Source organism: Pteropus vampyrus, unplaced genomic scaffold (genome assembly GCF_000151845.1).
Source record: "Pteropus vampyrus isolate Shadow unplaced genomic scaffold, Pvam_2.0 Scaffold7, whole genome shotgun sequence".
NCBI classification, from domain to species: Eukaryota; Metazoa; Chordata; class Mammalia; order Chiroptera; family Pteropodidae; genus Pteropus; species Pteropus vampyrus.
Genome location: NW_011888788.1, coordinates 12098241 through 12119196, shown reverse-complemented (window position 1 = coordinate 12119196; position 20956 = coordinate 12098241). Strand labels below are relative to the sequence as shown.

Below are 20956 nucleotides of genomic sequence, written 5' to 3'. Positions count from 1 at the left end.
ATATTCAATTACAGTTGATAGACAATATTATATTAGTACCAGGTGTACAACTTAGTTCTTTCTGATTTCTTGACTGAGAATGTTGCATTTCAGTAGGTATTTCTGTTTAGGAGGAATCAGAGCTGTGGCCTCATACACCTGAGGGTGACAGCTGCCACCGATTCAAATACTTTTCCCTTACCTGTCTCTGTCACATGTTCTAAAATGAAATCTCCTTAGGAGGAACCAGTGAGGTTATCAGCCAAAAGACTCCTGGGTCTTCCCCCCAGCTGCTGTCAAGTCACATAGAGCTGACCCATAGAGCACTCCTGGTCCATCCACTCGGCATCTGCCTCTCCCATGCTTTGCCTCTTTTTACGGTTGTCATCTACTTGCCCTCCACATATTTCCTTTTTACCATCTTCCTATATCCTGACACTTTCTTGAGTGACTCCACATGAATAAGTCATCATGGAGACTTCTTTGATTTCTTTCTTCTGCCTGTAAGCCTTTTCTTGTCCTTACTTACTTCCTTGTTCAATCTAGTCCTCATCCACAACACTTGAGCCATCCTCTTCCTAAATCCTCAGATGGTCCTTTGATTCTCCTGGTTGGGTTTTATGGGTTTTACCATCTGGTCCTTCTTGTTTTATGTTATGTACTTCAGTTCTGAATCTTTGGCATGTGGTTACCATTACAAATATGTAAAGGATAGTTATATATATTAGTAGTCCATTTTCTTCTGCGTGTGCCTTATCTCCATTCCCCTTTGAGAATTTGGATCTTTGAATCCTCCCCTTTTCAGTCATTGTTGTCTCGGTTTGCTGAATGTTCATTACTATCTTGCTATAGCAAATCTCTTCTTCTTATTTAAGCTTATAATGCCCTGTTCTTAGTAAGGATTATACACCTCTGCTTCTATTTGCCTGCTACCCTACTCCTAGTTAAGTACTTTTTTTGTCATTTTGTTTTATGTGAGCTGACCCCTTTCAGTATTTCCCGTAATGCAGGCCTTGTAATGGAGAATTCCCTCAATTTTTATATGTCTGGAAAGGTCTTTATTTCTCCTTCATATCTAAAGGAGAGCTTTGCTGGATACATTATTCTTGGCTGGTAGTTTCTTTCATTTAATAGTTTGAATAATTGATTCCACTCCTTTCTGGCTTGTAAAGTTTGTGCTGAGTGAGAAGTCCGACAATAATGGATTTTCCTTTACCAGGTTACCATCGTCTTTTTCTTGGCTGCCCTGAGAATTCGTTCTTTGTCATTGATTTTTGATCATTTTTAATACAATGTGTCTTGGAGAAAGCCAGGGTTGAGATCACTGGGTGTTTTGTTGACTTCTTGAATTCCAAGCTCCATCTCATTCCTTAGATTTTGGAAATTCTTGTCAACTATTTGTCTGAAAATGCTTTCTAATCCCGGCTCCTTTTCCTCCCCTTCGGTAATGACCATTATTCTTATGTTTCCTCTCCTGATGGTATCATCTAGTTCTTGTATTTCTCTTTCATTAATTTTCACTCTTCAGTTTCTCTCTTCTTCCTTCTGATTTATTTCTAGATTTCTGTCTTCGATGTCACTGATCGTTTCCTCCGTTTGGTCAACTCTACTTTCCAAGCTTGCTATTTCATTTTTCACTTCTTTCAGTTTGTTCTTCATCTCTAGGAGTTCTATTTGGTTCTTTTTGAGGGTTTCAGTCTCCTTGCTAAAGAACTCATTTTGCTCATCTAGTTGTTTTTTCAATTCCTGAAATTGTTGATATGACTTGTTTTGGAACTCACTGAGTTTTTTCAGAAGTACCATCTTGAATTCTCTGTCATTTAAGTTGCATATTTATATGTCTGTAAGCTTATTTTCTGAAGATTTTTCTCTTTCTTTCTGAGATGCCTTGTTACCTTGGTTGTTCATGGTGTTTAATGGACTGTTTCTCAGCCTGGGCATTAATGGAAATGTATTCTGCTTTTTTTCCCCAGAAAGATATATATATAAAGGTCTCTCTTTAGTTTGCTGCAAAGAAGGCACTTTTCTTTTGGTTTCCAGTAGATGGCATCTAAGCCTCTTGTATCCCTGCTTTATATAAAGCCTTAAGAATGCCTTTTTATTTTCTTATAGATATTTAATCATGCTCCCTACCCTCAGTTTCAGTCCCTGACAGTATTAGCAACAGTTTCGGTAGCGTTTGCTCAGATTCCTCTGGGGCTCCATGGTGATCGGTTTCGGAGGATATGGGGAATTCCCTCTGGGTTGGGGAATGGGAGCTATGGCTCAGCCTTGGTTTTGCATCCGGGGCTGGTAAAAATCAACTGTTGTTTTTCTGCCATCCCACTTCTCTGCTTTCTGCCCTGATGGCTGGGCCCTGCCACCAGCTGCATGGAACTCATAACTCTCCCAGGCAGGGCTGTTTAGGGAAGTCGCCGCACTTTCTCCCTCCCCCTCCTCCTACAGGGAGCTCTGCACCTGCGAGAGGCAGCTTCTTTATTTCTCTAGTCCACAGCCTGACACCTGGGGTGCTGACCTGTGGTAGCTCTTATGCGCAGATCCCATGCTCAGATGTGCTGGTGTGCAGTTTGGGTGTTTTTTGTTGAGTTTTAGATGTTCAGCTTATTATTGTTTCAAGGGGAGATGTCTCTCACTCTGCCATGTTTCTGACATACAGCGAGCTTACCTTCTTGAAGGCAAGTTAGAGAAGAGATTAAAATGGCAGTATCTAGAGTCCTTTATAGTGCATTTATAAGCAGTATGGCCACTTCTCACATATAAAATGGGGAAATGATGGCACCTACCACACAAGACCATTGTGAGAGTTAAACGCAGAGTATTCAGAACCTGGTAGAGAATGAATCTTCACCGGGTGTTAGCTTTAGTGTATGTTAACTACTACCCTCGCCCTCACCACCATGTGAGGTACAGTACAACTACCAGTGCTACTTCTCCCCTTCCCCAACCGGCCCCGTCCCCCGTGCTCCTCCTTATCTCAGTGGATCTTAACAGTAAGAGGTAACAATTCATCCCCTGATATATTCAGGTGCTCTACAGGTATTTTTTGTGAATTATCTCCTTTGATCTTGGCTATAACCCTTTAAGGTAAGGCTTGCTATTTTCTTCAATTTCTGTTAGAATTAAGCATCCAAGGTTAAATAGCTCATTATATAGTTTTATAACCAGCAGAATTTATAAGTGATCGGACCTGCTCACCTCTCAGTTCAGCCTCTCTGCAGTTCTGCCTTCCCACCTACTGTGTAACCTGGCCAGAGACCTGAGGGTCATCTTCGACTCTTTCTTTCTAATAACAACCCCCAATAAAATGCAGCCAGTCACCAAGTTATGTTACCTCAATCTTCTGAATATCAGAAGATATCTTCACTTCTTTATCTCAGTTATGCTAGGTCCTGCCTCCATCATCTCTTATTTACATGACTACCTCCTAATTTGTTTCTTAACTTCTCTACAGAACACCATGTCATCTGTTTTTCGACAACCCTATTCCACGACATTTTCTGCCATCATGTGTAGGGTCAGGTTCAAAATTCTAAATATAAGTTCAAAGCCCTTCACTGTCCAGCTTTTGTCCTATTGAGCTTCATGACTTGCCACTTCCCCCACAGCAAGCCAAGATCTGGTTATATTGAGCTTCTCTTGAGTTTCTATATCATGCATGAGGAAGAATGGTACAGCTTAGATGGAGGTTTCCTTGAGTAGCTTGCCTTGATTCCAGATGCTTCCAAAATTGTAGGTTAGTGCCCTGCTCTGTATGTTATAACACTATGTCCTTCCTCAGTCCTGGCTTGTGACATACTGGGTGCACCCCTTGTGCTTATGTGACTGTCATAGACTGGGAGCAGGGACCACGTCTGCCTTACAGACTACTGTATCGCTTGTGCCTGGCACTATGCTCATTAAAAAAAAAAAAAAAGTGTTCATAGTGTTACATTAGAGATGAAGATATTAAAACTTATATTTTATGACCTCTTGAGACCATGCAACTTGTTAGCAATAATTTGCAGTACAGATTTTAGTACTAAACTTAGATTCAAGTCCTCCCTCTGCTACTTACCTGCTCTAAACCTCAGTTTCCTGTTCTATAAAGTGGGGTGAGAAACATGTTAACCTGCTAGGGTTGGGAGAACAAAGTGCATGCTGAGTGCCCAACTCAGCACCTGCACGTTATAAATAAACTCAGGTGAATGGTTTTCATCGAACTTGCATTTGGCATATGACCATGTTCTTATAACATTGTCAGAAGAATATCTCCTGATGGTCCCATTGAGCTGTTGTTCACAGAAAATAAAAACAAAATAAAGACAATTCCATTAAGGAAATTCTCTGGTTTTGAAAGTGTTTTATCCAGGAATTCTTTTTGGCTGTATAAATATCTATAGAAAGACTAAACTGTACCAAAGTCTAAAAATATCTATTAGGAAAAATTCTCATGGCTCTGTTTTATCATTATATAAAAGAGAATGATCCTATATTAACTTTAATGAAATACTGTACCTACTTAGTGTAATGACACATGTGCTGGACTCAGGAACTAACAAATACATTTTACATATATTTATGTGATTGATTTCTTATGGGTGGCAATGCCTGTAATCCACAGATTATTTTTATTTGATAATAGAATAAATAAAACCCTAAATGACAAGTTTCAAAGAAGGATTTAATGCTTTTATTACATATCATAAATTTGAGCATTGCTCATAAAATTAATTGAGGCTATTTTGGAAGCAGGCTGCTGTGAGTTCAAATCCTGGCTCCAACACATCTTACCATTGTGACTTTGGACACGTTCCAAGCTTTGGTTCCTCATCTATGAAATGGAGATACTGTTAGCTACCTTAAGGATTTGCTAGGAAGACAAAGTAAGCTAAAGTGTAAATCACTCAGCATAGCACTCAATTCTACTTACAGAAGCCATCAGACATCTTACTCTCAATATTAGCCCAAATTAAATTGGTAACAGGTCTATTTGAAATACATGTTACCTCATTGTAAAGGTAACTGTTGCCAATCTGAATTCGCACATTATCCAGGGAAAACAATTTATGGTGAATTTTCCCGTTGTTCAGCTTTTTAGATGTATTTGCCATCTTCCACAACAGGAATATGTGTAAGTGTAAGAATTACCATTTGTGTTGTTTAATAGGAATAGTGAAATCTTGCAGTAATCTTGCAGTAATATTTGAGAAGAAATCGACTTTTGTTATGAATAATTTAGCAAGTTGTTTTAAAATTCCCAATGACTCCACTCCTTTTAGTTTTCTACCACTGTGGTAAATCTGTTCATGATCTGATGTAGGAGCCCCCAGGAACTCCTACATCATATAATTACTAGTTACAAGAGGATCTTATCGAGCTTACATGCAGTATAACTATAAAGTAGTAAAAATAGGAACTTGACTACTGTTTGCAATATGATTGGTACTCAATTATTATTACTGCTATAATTATCATGGGAAGTGTACAAAACATAACTCTTTGGTGTGTTTGCTTCAAGAAATTATTGGGAAATGTGATATTTATAGAAAGACGTTTCAATTTGTGCATGGCTATTAGCTTTTAAGTACCTTACTGCTGTTCTCCTGATGTTTCCCCCAGTTAATTCTTTTCTTAATTGATGTCTGTGCTTTCTCTCTCTCTCTTTACCTCCCTGGCAGTCTTTTTCCTATAAAAGGACCCATCTGTCTAAGGTAGAGATTCTCCATTTTTATATACTCATCAGTGACTAAGCTGCATAGAGTAGACATGCTGATCATTTAGAAGTCTCCTTTAACTCTGCTTTTTCAAAACAGTGGTGTTTATTTTTTTTTCCTTTAAGTAAAATATGTTCTTTTTAGTCTGAATTCTAGCACCCAAAAGTATGTCTAATTTCTAATCAGTCATAGAGTAAAGTATACATTTTAAACTTGCTAATCCATAGTAATGAAAAACAACATATAAATAACTGATCTTCTCTGTAATACATAACAATATAGAGAGTAAGTGAGAAAAGCTCTTTCAGAAAAGTGACTCATTTTCATTTGATTTTATTAGACTTGAATTTGAACGGCAACAACGTGAAGAACTTGAAAAATTAGAAAGTAAAAGGTAAGCCCCTTGGAGTACAAGTTTTAATACTGCTGTAGTTGTGGATACTTGTGTTAATATCCTAGACTGATTTCATCTGTGTCTGTTTTAGTACCTCCGTCTGCTCTATGTCTGTTGTTTACATGTCTAATGACTATAGGTCATTTCTCTTTAGCTGGTGAGTTTGACTTCATGTTTGAATTTTTTAAATAGTTCATCTTCAAATACTTGTGAGAAAGGAGGAATAGAGTGAGTAGACAAATTTAATACATTCATTAAATTCGATACACCAAATATATATATTTATTTAACTCAAAAGTAAATCTTCCTTAAAAATATCCACCGAAGTTTTAAAAAGCCGAAAGAATGACAATTTCTCTGCCTTATGCTTCCCCCATTTTAAACATCTTTCCTTATGCTGGTTGGCCATTTGCATTTCCCTATATAATTTGCCTCTTCATATATTTTTTTTAATGCCTATAGTACCTGGTCTTCCTAGGTGGTCTCCCATCCAAGTACTAACCAGGCCCGACCCTGCTTAGCTTCTGAGATCAGATGGGATCGGACACATTCAGGGTAGCATGGCCATAGACTGCCTCTTCATATTCTTTGCTCACTTTTCTTTTGAGACGTATGTGTGTCTGGTTGTTTTATTGATTTGGAGAGTTATATATTCTATATTCTATATTCTATATTCTATATTCACGACTATAGAATATATAATTCTCCAAATATATAAATATAAATATATATTATATAAATATGTATTATATATAAATATATATTTGGGGAGTTATATATTCTATAGTTGTGAATTTTGTTTGTGTAATTCTTTGATAAAATTGTAAGTATTTTCTCCTCCTTTTTCTCCTGTCCTATTTAAAGACAGGAGATCCAAGAAATGAACCAAGGATAGATATTGGAATAGAAACTAAGACCATAGAAAATCTACAAAGTAGATTTTTATTTTCTAGAATCTAGAGTTTAGTTATTATAGATGAATTAGTTTAGTTTCCAGCATCATATAAGATAGATCCTTGTGGGTCAAGAGATGGAGGCCATGTATCAGTACTCTTACATACCCTGTGTTGTTGCTTTAGAGGCCATCCCAATCTCCAAACATTAATTTAGCATCTAGTGGGGGTCATTTGTTCACCTACACAAAACATGACATGTAACCCCTTGAGTCATGCACTTAAGTATTCTAATGGGGACTCTGTTATTTTCAGTGTTATGTATTAGTAAACTAATATTTTGGGCTATTTGGTGATTATTATTTTTCCTAAACTAGTGATTAAATGCTAAAAAGCATGTAGTTATTTGAGCTGGAACAACAAACTGTCGATTATCTTGACTTTCATATTTGACCCCAGTGAGTTGAGGACAGCATAAGCATTTTTATTTAATGTCATCTCATAACTGAATTTCTGTTGCATTTTAGCCATTGGGCTGAATAAAATTATTCACATTTAAATTTAAATTGGGCATGGTTCTTTTTCTTTGAGCTCAGGGGGCTTTTAAAATTATATCATGCATAACACATTATGCTTATAGACTTTACAAAGAAATGATATCAGAGGCTACTTCAAGAGATTAGGCAAATGATATGTCGGACAGTTGCAGAGTAAAAAAATTAAACAGCCTGCTGCTGAAATGAATAGAAAAGCAGTTTTCCCTCATTTTTATTGTGGCGAAGGATTTGGCTTTATATTGTACATTCATTTTCCGAACATCTCAGTTAGATGAAAGTTAGAGCAACATTTGAACACAGTGATCAGATAATGATCAGTCAACGTTTTGCATTTCAGGAAGCTCATAGAAGAAATGGAGGAAAAGCAAAAATCAGATAAGGCGGAACTGGAGCGAATGCAGCAGGAGGTGGAGAGTCAGCGCAAGGAGACGGAAATCGTCCAGCTCCAGATCCGCAAGCAGGAGGAGAGCCTCAAACGCCGCAGCTTCCACATCGAGAGCAGGCTCAAAGATCTGCTCGCTGAGAAGGAAAAGTTTGAAGAGGAAAGGCTTAGGGAGCAGCAGGAAATCGAGCTGCAGAAGAAGAAACAAGAAGAAGAGAGGTTCTTCCTGGTCAAAGAAGAACTCCAACGGCTCCAGGAACTCAACAACAATGAGAAGGTGGAGAAGATCCAGATATTTCAAGAACTGGAACGGCTCAAAAGGGAAAAAGATGAACAGTATGCCAAGCTTGAATCGGAAAAGAAGAGGCTGGAGGAGCAAGAAAAGGAGCAGGTCACGCTCGTGGCCCATCTCGAAGAGCAGCTCCGAGAGAAGCAGGAGATGATCCGGCTCCTCCGACGAGGGGAGCTACAGCGGGTGGAGGAAGAGAGGGGAGACCTGGAAGGCATCCGCGAGTCCCTTCTGCGTTTGAAGGAAGCCGGGGCCGAGGGCGATGATGATGGCGAGGAACTAGAACGGGCTCAGCTGCATTTCTTAGAGTTCAAGAGAAGGCAGCTAATTAAGCTAGCCAACTTGGAGAAGGATCTGGTTCAGCAGAAGGACCTCCTAACAAAAGAAGTTGAAGAAGAACAGGAAATCCTGGAGCATTTAAAATCTGAAAATGAAGAGGAATTTAGGTTGTTGGAAAAAAATGATGATGGTGTCACAGATGTCACTCAGGTGGCTCAAGATCTAGAGAAAATAAAGCTATCACAGTATAGGCTGCAATATAAAGAACGCCAGCTCCAGCACCTCCTGCAGAGTCATTTGCCAACTCTGTTAGAAGAAAAGCAGAGAGCTTTTGAAATCCTTGACAGAGGCCCTCTCGGCTTAGACAACACTCTTTATCAAGTAGAAAAAGAAATGGAAGAGAAAGAAGAACTGCTTGCGCAGTACCAAGCCAATGCGAGCCAGCTGCAGAGGCTCCAGGCCACCTTTGAATTCACTGCCAACATAGCACGTCAAGAAGAAAAAGTAAGGAAAAAGGAAAAGGAGATTCTGGAATCAAGGGAGAAGCAGCAGAGGGAGGCGCTGGAGCGTGCTGTAGCCAGGCTGGAGAGGAGGCATTCGGCCCTGCAGAGACGCTCCACCCTGGGCCTGGAGATCGAAGAGCAGAGGCAAAAGCTGGCCACTCTGAACAGCAGCAGCAGCAGCAGCGAGCAGTCGGGGCTTCAGGCTAGCCTGGAAGCTGAGCAGGAAGCCCTGGAAAAGGACCGGGAGAGGTGAGATGCGGAAAGGAAAAGCATGGCATACCTTTTGTGCCAAATGGTTGTGCGTTTTCTATCCCTCTTAGTTTGTCTCTCACTTACTTTTTTTTAAAAGTAATTCTTTTAGCTTTTATATTCTTTACTATACAGGCAAATGCTGAGAGAAGTACTTTCTTTACTTTCTTCTTAAGATCCTTGTTTTAGAATCATTGGTCTAAAGTTGAAAACGCACACAAAAGCAAAGCCCTTGTCCATTGCCCCACCGACCTATGGAATGTGTACATTTTAATATTTGATGAATACGAAAGACTGAAAGCTTCTAGCCTTGATTCCTTCTTCCTTTCCTTTTTTCCCTTCTGGTCTGTTCCCTCCCTTCCATGACCTTCCATTTCCTTCCTTCCTTTTTCTTTCTCTCCCTCCCTCTCTCTTTCCCTCTTCTCCACCCTTTGTTTATTCTTTCCTTCTCTCCCTCCTTTCTTCCTTCCTTTGCTTTCTTCCTCTTCCCTCCTCTGCTTCCTTCTCTCTTTCCCTCTCCCTTTCCTCAACGTTGACTTCACATCTTCTCCCTGGCTAGCCTGAGTTATAGTATAGCACCCTGTTGTGCTCACAGATTGCAAAATGTACTGATTTTCTCTCCTGATAGGTAAGAGAACAGTACTTCTCCCACCTTGATGATTCACAATATTTGAGGGGAGGCTCCAGGATTCTGTATTAAAAGATAACCAAATGAACAAAACTCTCCTGATCATTCTGAACACAGTGGTTATGTTCAGGCAGGTTTAGTGATGATTTATTGATATTGCTGTTTGATTTTGAAAAATAAAACCAGAAACTAGTACCATTTTCATGCTAAAGAGAGAATATTCATCTTCTTTACCCTATCCCTTGTCACTTGCTTCCCACACAGTAGGTTCTCAAAATGAATAAATACATGAATTCAAGAATGCTTTTTTTGGTAGCCCTATAGATGTGATGCCAAGACTCCCCAGAAAGGCTGAGGGCCTCCTGGTTGCAAACATCACCCGATTTATTGTCCTGCAAGGGGGCTTCATACCCTGGCCCAGCCCTTTCTGTCTTGGAACATCTGAACGCTACCCATTCCCTAGCATTCCTCTCAGTCATAGCCCCTCTAGGAGCCCAGCTTGACCTTGACAGAGGTCTGGGATCCATGTTGATGATAAGGCAGAGCCTACTCTGAGGTGTTGCTGGAACTTGCATCTATCATCTTGCCTGAAAAGGTCAAGACAGCCTCCTTTCAAATGATCTGCCTTATACTGAGAATTCTATTTGCAATTGCTCTCTGGTAATTCCCTGAGGCAAAACAGCAACAAATAACAATCAAAAACCATAATGCTATTACTTCAGAGAAATAGGTTGGAGGTTTAAGAAAATGATTGCAGGTATGTTATGTAAATGAAATTGCTGGACAAAGCTCCAGCCCCAGGAAATTTAAAGTAGTGGAGGGCATGCTCTCAATTTGTATCTTGCAGTGTACAGTAAGAATGCAGCATGAGCTTTTAGCTTGATGTCACTGGCTTTTGTCAACCGGCTTCACTCCCTGGCCATTTAGTATTAATACTCTGTTATAGTGGATACAGCATTGTGATTTCTGTGGAAGCGATTTTCCAGCGTCAGCATTCCTCCAGCAGCCACGCAAAGGAGGCTTTTAGCTTCATGTGTTTTGATAGAGTAGAGTCAGCTTAAGACCTAATTCGGTCCAACAAATCTGAGCTCTTTGCTTTGGCTGTGATGCTCCTGTGGTTTTCTGTGAGCGTTCAGTGTTTTATTATCTCTCTGAGTTCTCATGGCTGAGCCGGGGCCTGCCGTGCAGGCTGATTTGACCACTTGTGAAATTCCACAAGTGTGAAATACTAAATTCATGTGGAACCAGATTAGACAATGGTGCACTAAACTTAACTTTTCCTGCCAGCTTGCTTTATGAAAGAATTTAATCCGTTTTCTGTCTTCTTTTCCACCCAGTGGTTTTATAACTATCAAGGACAAGTGTCAGGCAGTTAGAAAGTGACAGAGCCGCAACTTGAATCTAGGTTCACTTACCACACGACTCTTAGCCACTTGTCCTCTTGTCTGCTGACCAGAGCTGCTGCCCGGGAAGACCAGTTTTTCACATGTGTAGCAACCCTTCCTACAAATCCCTCTCAGCTTTTGGGGCCCTGTTTGAACCCCTTTGTTCTGTGGAATCTTTTCCTCTGCCCTGGCCCTAAAGGGTTTCTTTAAACGACTCTAGTGGGTGTCATCTTTATAAACTTTGGCAGTTACCTGCTAACATCTGGTTCATTTTTCTTACAATCTCTGAGAATCTGTTCATTGTTCCCTGGTTCTTGGTCTACTACTTGGCCCCTAATATCACTCTTATACTTATTCCTTCCTCCTTTGAAAATGTTATATGCTATGCAAGTTGATGCTCAGTAGGTACTTGCTAATCAGTAGACAGATGAAGGACTGAGTTAAGCAGAGCATTGCCTCCCATGGAACCCATGATGTTGACCCTGGTGACCCCGTAATCCCTTCATGCCAGTTAAGAACTTGGCTTTCATATTCAGGATAGAGCAGGCAGTTGCTGTTGGTGACATCAAAGAGCAAGCAATATCATGATGTGTCAGCATCTGAAGCTAGAAACCCTGATTTTTTTTTTTTTGAGCTGAAGGAATTTAGAGAGGCTAGTTGATTCATTTGATACATGAAGAAATTGAGACCCAGATTTCATTAACTTGTCCAAGTTCACACAGTGAGTGGGCTGTAGCCCCTAGCTGGGTCTTACATTCCTGAGACTAAATTTACTGGCAAGCTTGCCCCTCTAGCCTAATGGCCTTGGATTCAAATGTGCCTGGGCCAGTGGGAGAACAGCCTTCCAGACACTTCACATCACATTAGATGCATTATTTATCTTGGGAAATAACATGTTCGGTTCCACAGTTTATGGTTTATATGAGTTTCTCGAGATAGTCTGTTTTCCTGGATCTCTCCTCTGTTTGCCTTTCACACCCTCTGCCTTAGCCAAAGTGGATTTCTGGTTTTCCTGGCTTAGCCTCTTTGTTCATATTGCTTTCTGTACCTGGAGAACCCTCCACCGTCATCCCCAAATGTCCAGATTCCCACTGGCCTCTGAAGATTCAACTTAGAACAACTACCTCGAACATGAGGTATCTTCTAAATTGGTGGTTTTAAAAAACTCTCTAAAGCGTAGATCTCTTTGCCAAATGGAAATATTTAGTGGGATCCTGATATGTAGTAAACAGTTGTTTTATTGAAGCTAGGGTAGTGGACTCATAACCCGTCATCTCTACCTCTGAGAATTTGCTTGGAGCACAGTGGGAATATCTTTGCCCTTGATGGCAAAACTCAATTTTTGGATGTCTACAGCACTTGTTCTGAATCCCGTTTGTGGCCCATTATCAGTTATACTTCGTCTTAAAGTTATGTGGTAACTTTTCTATTAGAAGATCAAGCTATTTGCATAAGAGTTTTTGTCTGGATCCCCCATAGTTTGTAGAACAGTGTCCCAACCAGTGATGAGGCTCAGGAAATACTTTTCATGAATGAATTCATGTAACTCCCATCTCTATAGGTTGGAACATGAAATCCAGCAGTTAAAGCAGAAGATCTGTGAGGTTGATGATGTTCAAAAAGGGCATCGTGGGACCTTGGAGGGGAATGCTGCTTCTAGCTTGTCATCCAGTGCTGAAAAATCTCACCTGGTTCCTCTGATGGATGCCAGGTACTGGACATTAAATTAATGCTATGCCTACATTTCTGAAGTCATTTAAGGAGTCATCGTACCTCATATTGGCCAGTTTACATATGGAGGGATCTGTCACAGGTGACAAGTAATCCATGTTCCTGAGATATGCTTTGTCTCCATCAGCCTCTGCCTGGCCAATGATGGGTTGAGGTATCATTTCAAAGGAACCAAAGACCTCAGAACTGGCCAGCTAAATCCAAGGAATTCTGGTGCAAGGAGTTTCTATGAGAAGATAGAATGAAAAGGTCCAGGAAAACCAGCTCATACAGAAAGGAGAGGAACAAGGAAGTAGGGTTAATTGAATTATACCAGGAAGAAAGACCTTTTTTTGACAATTTATAGAAGTCATTGATTACAAATAGATTAAGTGTGTTACAAAAAGTGTACCACTGTATCCAGAGTGATCATGAATAGCGTAAATATATATCTGATTTTACCATAGTAAAATGATTTTCAACCTGGGTAACTCTATCAGTTGCTCTGTGACTTAAAGCTCTCAGATAAATTGACTTAATCATTCTTCGCCTATAAGAAACTTGATTATTTTTCTCAACCCCATCTATGTCATGGGAACATTTCAAATTGGGCATTCCTGAGCCCTAGGTATTAGCAGACATGTATTTGGGTATTAAAATTTACTCAGAATAGCATGTGCCTCTGTAGCTCTTTAGTGTACTTTGTTATCCTAACTCCTTTCTTCTGGGCTATTTTACCTAAAATACTAATCTCTTTACCTAGCATGTTGAAAAATCATTTTGCTGTGGTCAGTAATACAGAAATATTTATAGACTATGCATGTGCTTAGAAAAGTAAATCCAGATTTTATTTTAGTATGGTAAGATATAAACATGCGAAACAGTTCATTTTAACTAATGCATCTAATCAGTGTCTATAGAACTGGGGGAGGGAGTGTCTAGAGCTGAGTAAGACTTCCATATGGGCAGTCTAAGCCACTAGAAAGATTATACATGGAAGTAAAATTCCTAAATTAGTCTCCCCGATTCCTCTGGGTGGATGGTTGTACTTCATACAATTTCACCTACATTCTATGGGATATGAAATAGTCAGTTGAAAACTGCCTCAAAAGTCAACTGTTTCTGGTTTCCATTATCTTGGTCCTGTGCCAGGCAGTTTGGAAGGTAGATATCTTTAAAATGAGGTCTCTCCTTGCCGGGTGCCAGTAACTCAGTTGGAGAGACAAGACAGAGGAAGAACAATGCAAGACATTGAATAGTGAAGAGTTTTAGAGATTGCGTTCGCTTCTTTTTTTTTTTTTTTTTTTTTTTTTTTTTTTAATACTCTTACATAACTTTGTGATTTAATAACTATCACCATTTTCTGTGTAAGAAACCCAGGGCTCAGCGAGTGAAGTGTCGGGTCTCAGAGTGAGTGACCCACGGTTACAGGCTATGGATACTCAGAAACCACTGTCTGTGATCCTTGTAGCATGGCTTCCACTAAGGAAATCCAAGAGAGAGCTGGATGGGATCACTTAGTCTCTCTTCCATTCTCAAGATTCTGTTCTCCATCCAATTCTCTCTCATTTGGAGAAAACACAGATTGTAAACACAGCACTAGATTTCGCAGAAAGTAGAATAATGTTTAAGGTCCTGAGTTGTTATGTTTGGCATTGAAAATGAGAAAGTTTCCTGTTATGAAGGACATAGTAACAAAAGGATCACAGATGTTCTGCGTGGTTAGATGTGTTCAAGTACCCCCATCTCCACTGTTTCCAGGGTCAGTGCTTACATTGAAGAAGAAGTCCAAAGACGTCTTCAGGATCTGCATCATGTGATTGGCAGTGACAGCAGTACAGCTGCAGCTATGACAAAGGTGAGCTGAAGGAGCCATCGTTTTCAAGGTGACCTTTCAGTAGTTCTTGGTGCTGATGTTGTTTTATTTTATTATTGTTTGTCAGTGAGAATATTGAGATGCAAATGTCCTAGAAAAATCAAAGATTGCTTGGGTGGAGCCCAATAGTTCATAAATAGTATTAGGTCAAGAGTAACTTTAAACTTCTGGGAGAAATTCTTAAGTGGATGTAAAGTTTCCTAAAATACTTTATTTATTTTGTTTGAGTTATAAAAAGTCTACATGTAACATTTTCTTTTTTCTCTAGAAATACAACTAATATCCATAAGTATTTAATTTGCTTGATAAATTATCTTAAGTAGAAATATAATTTTGCCTTTGAGAAGGTACATATTTGCCACAAGTTGATTTTTATCAAAATAGAAACATTTCATTTCTTTCCAGCCAACATAAGAAGTATCCTAATGAAATCTCGCTTTTAATATTATTATTAGAATTTTAAGATTGAGAATAAATGGTTCAGTTCTCCTACAGAGATGGCAGATGGATCAATAGAGTCATGTTTACCTTGGAATATAAATTCTGTAGAAGGGTTGTCATTGTTAAATGACAAGTATGTTTCTTTAGAATTTTGTTCCCATAAATATTTCTAATCAAATCAGTTTTTCTCCTTGATGAAGATGCTATAATTTAATACAGGGATTTTTTTTACTTCATTTTCAGAATAATGAAAAACTTCACAATGGCACCGTTCAACGTAAGCTAAAATATGAGGTAGGTAGTGATTTTTCAGATTGATGGGGTCGCCTTAAATTATGGCATGCTCGTGTGATTAAATTTTCTTAATGTTTAGTTGCATAATTAGAATTTGAAGTCCCAGTGAGATTAATGGCTAATAGAGAAGGCAGGCTATTATATGGACTAAAAATTAAATGAATCCTGTGGGTCGAAAACTGCTTTGACTTTTTTTGAATGGCATGTAGCTGTGGTTTAGAGGCGCTTTGCCCAATTTTTCATTCGTAACAGTATCCTTTCCCTTGGTCTGCATTTAAAAGACGGAAGGAGTTATGTAATCAGAATCATATATGAGGTTTGGAAATGAAACTGAGTACTTCTCTAAGTTTTAAAAACCCTGCTTATTTTACAAACTGTGAGTTGGCAGTAGTACAAAGGAAATAACTCTTGGTTGATTAGCTTATTTCTCTGGTAGATTGTCAAACCAAGCTTCTTATGATTTGGTCATGTGATTTGTAAGGGTTTACTTTTATTCTTCTTCACTGAGGGACTTGTCTTTTCCATATATTCCTAAATTAAAAAATAAACAACAGCAACAAAAAACTACTGGGTGGTACAAATTTTACAGATGGTGTTCATAAGTTACTGAATAGAGAGCGAGAGGTGAAAGGCTGAATGTTCCACATTAGGTTTAACTGACTTTGGTCACTGTTACTCTCTCCTTCCTATCTTCTAAACATTATCTTCCTCCAGACATCCTTCTCTTTAGCCAAAACATCATGAAGATCAGGATGTTGCCTTTCATTTCTTTATATCCATGGTGCCTGGCCTTTCATGGTGTTGGTTTGTATATATAGTAATAGCAGTCTCACCCAGCCAGGTGAAATGAAGGATTCTCATAAAACCAACCAAGAGGCGAGAGAAACACAACTTGATTTAGAATACTTGTCATTTTCTTTTGGCCTTGCTGTCTGATTTTCATTAAGTATGCCCTGATAACTTTTACGTGTGGCCATATGATTGTGACTCATTTTCACAACTAAATTTGACCTTTTGAAAACTGACCCAAAGGTCTTAGGATTTATTTATGAGTAAATATTAGACCAAGAAAGGATACTGTAGATCAATTCCATACAAGGTGTTTCTGTAAAAATACTCGGCAATTTATAAGTTATCTAATAAGGAAATTGATGTTCTATTTGTGAATTAGATCATATATTTTTAAATCATGTATCAATCAGTATAAATGGCTTAAGCTTTTGATTTAACCTCTGAATCAATCCACACAATGAAACCAATGACTACAAGAACCTTCATTTGCAAAAAAAAAAAAACTTGCAAAAACTGCTACCACATTCCCATTTCAACTCTTTTTGACATCTTGAACAGAAAGGGTGTCTTGCCCCGCTGCTGCCCAAAGATGTCACTGACACTTCCAGCAAAGACGAGAGGAGGGAGGTGGATCAGAGAAACCACCAGAATGACCCCCTGACATGGAGCATCTCAGGCCCTGCAGCTTCCTCCTCAGCATCACAAGAGAGAACCTTCAAGCTAAGGGATCAGCCCTCAGCACACGGGGTGCTGCAGGACAGTGATTACAGATACAGTCGTCCTGAGTATGTGGGTGGTTTTCATCCACAATGTCTCAGTCTATCTAAAATCTCTTTTCTTAATGAAAGCAACGTCAGCAGAGCAGAATATTTTCAGGGAAAGTCAGAAAATTTCAGTGAGCTGATGATTCATAAAGATGAACATAGCTTGGGGATCGAGTCCAGCTGGACTTTGCTGCAACATACGTCCCAAGAAATGTCTACGAATAGTGGGAGCAAGCAGACCAGGCAAAGCAAGTTACTCTGCTATTTTCTCTCGGAAAGTGTTTCTAGTGAGGAGAGTACATCCGCCGACATTCCTCAGAGTGCACCAGCCTCGAAGTTTTGTAGTGAGCAGCACACTGAGAAAGAGTTAGCTTCTAAAAGAGTTAGCACCCCAGAGTCTCTGATAAATATCAGGATAGAAGGAAACAGTGGTTTGGGCTATTTTTATCACAGGTTCTCAGACCTTTATAAAGATACCAGCAGTCGCCTGCTACAGGCAGGCACAAAAGCGATCAGCCAAGCCAGGCACCTGGGGAGCCTGTGGGACCCCATTGGGCTCACACCCCACGTAACAACATTCATCAGTAGACTGCAATTTGTGAAACACTTACCCCCATACATGCCCTTGAAGTCACACTGGATGTCATCAGAATCTCATTCTTTTTCTGCAGATCAAATTGGCAATAGCAACAGCGAGGAGGCAAGGGCCATGAGGCCAGCAGAGAGCACAGTGCCTTACAGAGCACTAGGCTTTACAGCCACAGAGGTGCCAAGTTCCTTGCCAAGTTCAGTTGTCCGCCTGGAGTATGAGGATGCTAGAAGGAGCTCTGCGTTTAAGCAGACCCTCATACAATTCTCAGATCAAATGCTGAAACTTCAAGAATGCCCTTTAAAAGACTTTCTTGAGCATGTGGCTTGTTCTCTACCAGAAAGTTTGGGTGACATGCCTGAAGTCAGAGGCATTTACTGGCTTGCTGTTGCCAACTGCACAGAACCCGACCCCCAGCCAGCGTGTTTGCTCCTGCTTCCTTCGACTTTATATGTTTTGATCTGGTCAGATGACCACCCAGGCTCCATGGACGTTTTCTATGCTCTTCCTCTATCTGGGCTGCGGGAAATTCAAATTGGCTTTGGCGGGCAGCACATTCGATTCCTGGGTTCTGCAGAGAGTCAGCTGCTGACTGTATTTAGTTACAACAAAAACCTCTGTCAGCAAATATGCCATGACCTCCTAGATGTTCTGATGCCCCAGGCTGATGCCGCTGCCTACACTAGTCATCCTTTGCTCCAGCAAGATCTGGTTCAGCTTTCTCTTGATTGGAAAGCAGAAATCCCCAATTTACTTTTGCCAAATGGAGTTCAGTTGTCATCCAAATTCCAGAACACCTTGGTCGACATAGTTTACTTTCTTCATGGAAATATGGAAGTCAACATCCCCTCCCTGGCAGAGGTGCAGTTGTTATTTTACACGACGGTCAGAGTTGAAGGTGACTCCAGCCAAGGTTGCTGCCAGTCGCTGGTCCTTCTGAACACCCACATTGCCCTCGTGAGGGAAGATCGAGTTTTCTATCCACACATTCGGTCTCTAAACACACCTCCTCCACGAACACGGTTTGATGTGATCAAATGCCGTGCTTTAAGTGAATTCAGGTGCATCATTGTTCCAGAAATGAAACCGTTACCAGTGGTCGAACTTGTCTTCTTACAAAAACTCAGAGTTCCATCACATTTAAGAAATAGTCCATCTGAGTATTCTCAAGATGCCCAGAATGTCCATTCATTCACCAGCTCATTGTGTCTTCGTGACAGTCGTAACGTGGCGCCTGACGTCTGGAAACTGACCCTCAACTCTCAGGATGAGGCTCTGTGGCTAATCTCACACATGACAAGGCTCTAAGGAGACTTGTGAAAATGCTGTGCATATTTTTTGAAATTTTAATAAAATGAACATTATAAATGCAGCTAAGGACTATGACTTTCGGTGTAGCTAACTGATTTGAAACTGGAAAAATACAGACCTCTAAAATTGAAGAGGCAAATATTTTAAATATCTACAACAAAATAAAAATAGATGATAGCAGAGTACTGTTAAAATATCTTTATCACCACCTTGCTTCATTTTTTTTGAACCCTAGCCTTGTAAATTTAGGTTCTCCTAATTATCTGTGAGATGATTAAAGCATTTTTGATTGTGTTTGGCTTCACGTCGACTAATAGTGTGGTGGCTTGGAGCCTGTCTGTGCCTGCTGGGTTCCAGCAGACTAATTCGTGCTGCCTGAAAAAGTGCCCAGTTGGGCAATAACCTTCACCGACATCCTCTGTTTTAGCTGTGATTAGGACAAGCTATGTAGCCAAGCACATTAGTGATATGTCAAGCTTCTCAAGGGACCCAGAGATTTCAGATGCCCTCCCCTCACTGTGATAGGTGCAGTGAAGCCTCCATATGCCCTGCAGCATCTCCTTCTCAATTAGTTGCCCTGTCCTTCTGCCTTTCAACCTTCTTGACTGTTCCTTTCCAGCCTTTGTGATTTCAGTTTCCTACTTGTTGGTTGATCTTTGACTGCCTTCCCCCTATGCCACATGCTCCCTCCCCCACATACCAGTTCTTTCTCTGAGCTGGTACTTCTGTTCTAGGAAGGCTCTTTATCTCCACATCTTACTTTTTCTAATGGCTTCTTTACACTGTTTTATCAGCTATAGGGTCACCTCAGAAGGCATTCAGCACCTTTCCCTGGCTGTCCTCCCTCTTGCCTCTCACCTAACCCAGTCATTCCTAACCTCTGGCCAAGGCCTTCTGCTGTCCTGAGCCAGTTGGTATTCTGGCTTTCCTTTTGAGATGAGTTTACAACCATGTCAGCCTCAGAAGTACCATCCAGTTGTAGGTTGTCCTCCTCTTCTGTCAGAGGCTTAAAACCAGCCAGTTCAGAATCTCTCTCTCTTCTGATTGACTCTTTCCTTTCTATCCACCTCTATTCAACATTCCCGTAAGGATTAGGTTACACGTTTTGCCTTTTTTTTTTTTTTCATCTGACCCCGGGTTGCTCTGCCAGTAGACTCTTGTTTCTTGGGCATGTGTGTTCTACTAAATTCCAAAATCTTAGAAGAAAGGAGGCGCACGTCTTCATTGTTCCAACCACTCTCCTTCCCCTTTCAGCCAGTATCATGCCGAGCTCATGATAGCTACTCATGGAATATCTTACACAGTGGAATGAGTCAGCAATTCCATTGAGCCATTTATTTTACCCCTAGCATGGACGGGTCATTTTCTATTCTGGTCAGATCTTTCCATAATGGGCAACATAAAAGTCATAGTCTCCTCTTCATTTTTATTTTTAAAGAATGATAAAGACAGTGTCAGAGCTTTACCCATCCAGAAACTTACATCTCCCTTTGGCCAGGAAGTACAGATCTTCTCTTTCCCCCATCAGAGCTAACAACAAGCTAATTAACTTGTTCTACATTTTCCTCATTAATTCTTGTATACCCAGGTACTGGGGACGTGATTAAGAAAAGGCAAGAAATTGTGAAGTACGTAAGGATCCACACACTGGAGGTTGCAGACTTGTTTGCAGTGGCTAAGTGAAGGCTTTTTGTCTTCTTAAGACAATAAAATTTAAATATTTTTAAATGGAGCCTGTTTTTGCCACTTCCACAACCCCCAGACTCCCCCCCCATAACACACACACACACACACACACACACACACACACACACACACACACACACACACACACACACACATAGAAATATGTTCATGAAGGCTTTTGAGTCTGTGATGAGGACATTATTAAAATTGGTTTGTCATATTCTTGGCTGGTAGATTTTCTACCAGGGAAAATTTTCAAGAA

At 40.1% G+C, this 20956-nt stretch overlaps 1 protein-coding gene and 1 non-coding gene across 2 annotated transcripts in view; one reads left to right on the top strand and one right to left on the bottom strand.

Annotated features, from left to right (window-relative positions):
- Nucleotides 1-20956, top strand: part of KIF16B (kinesin family member 16B) — a 245989-nt gene that overhangs the window by 139722 nt on the left and 85311 nt on the right. Inside the window, exons 17-21 of the mRNA XM_011371247.2 lie at nucleotides 6013-6066; nucleotides 7854-9218; nucleotides 12793-12942; nucleotides 14703-14799; nucleotides 15502-15552. Coding sequence (XP_011369549.1) covers nucleotides 6013-6066; nucleotides 7854-9218; nucleotides 12793-12942; nucleotides 14703-14799; nucleotides 15502-15552 — 1717 coding nt within the window. The remainder of the gene's footprint in view (nucleotides 1-6012; nucleotides 6067-7853; nucleotides 9219-12792; nucleotides 12943-14702; nucleotides 14800-15501; nucleotides 15553-20956) is intronic.
- On the bottom strand, nucleotides 6520-6638 carry LOC111746816. The gene has a single exon (XR_002783270.1). It is a non-coding gene; the product is annotated as a 5S ribosomal RNA (ribosomal RNA).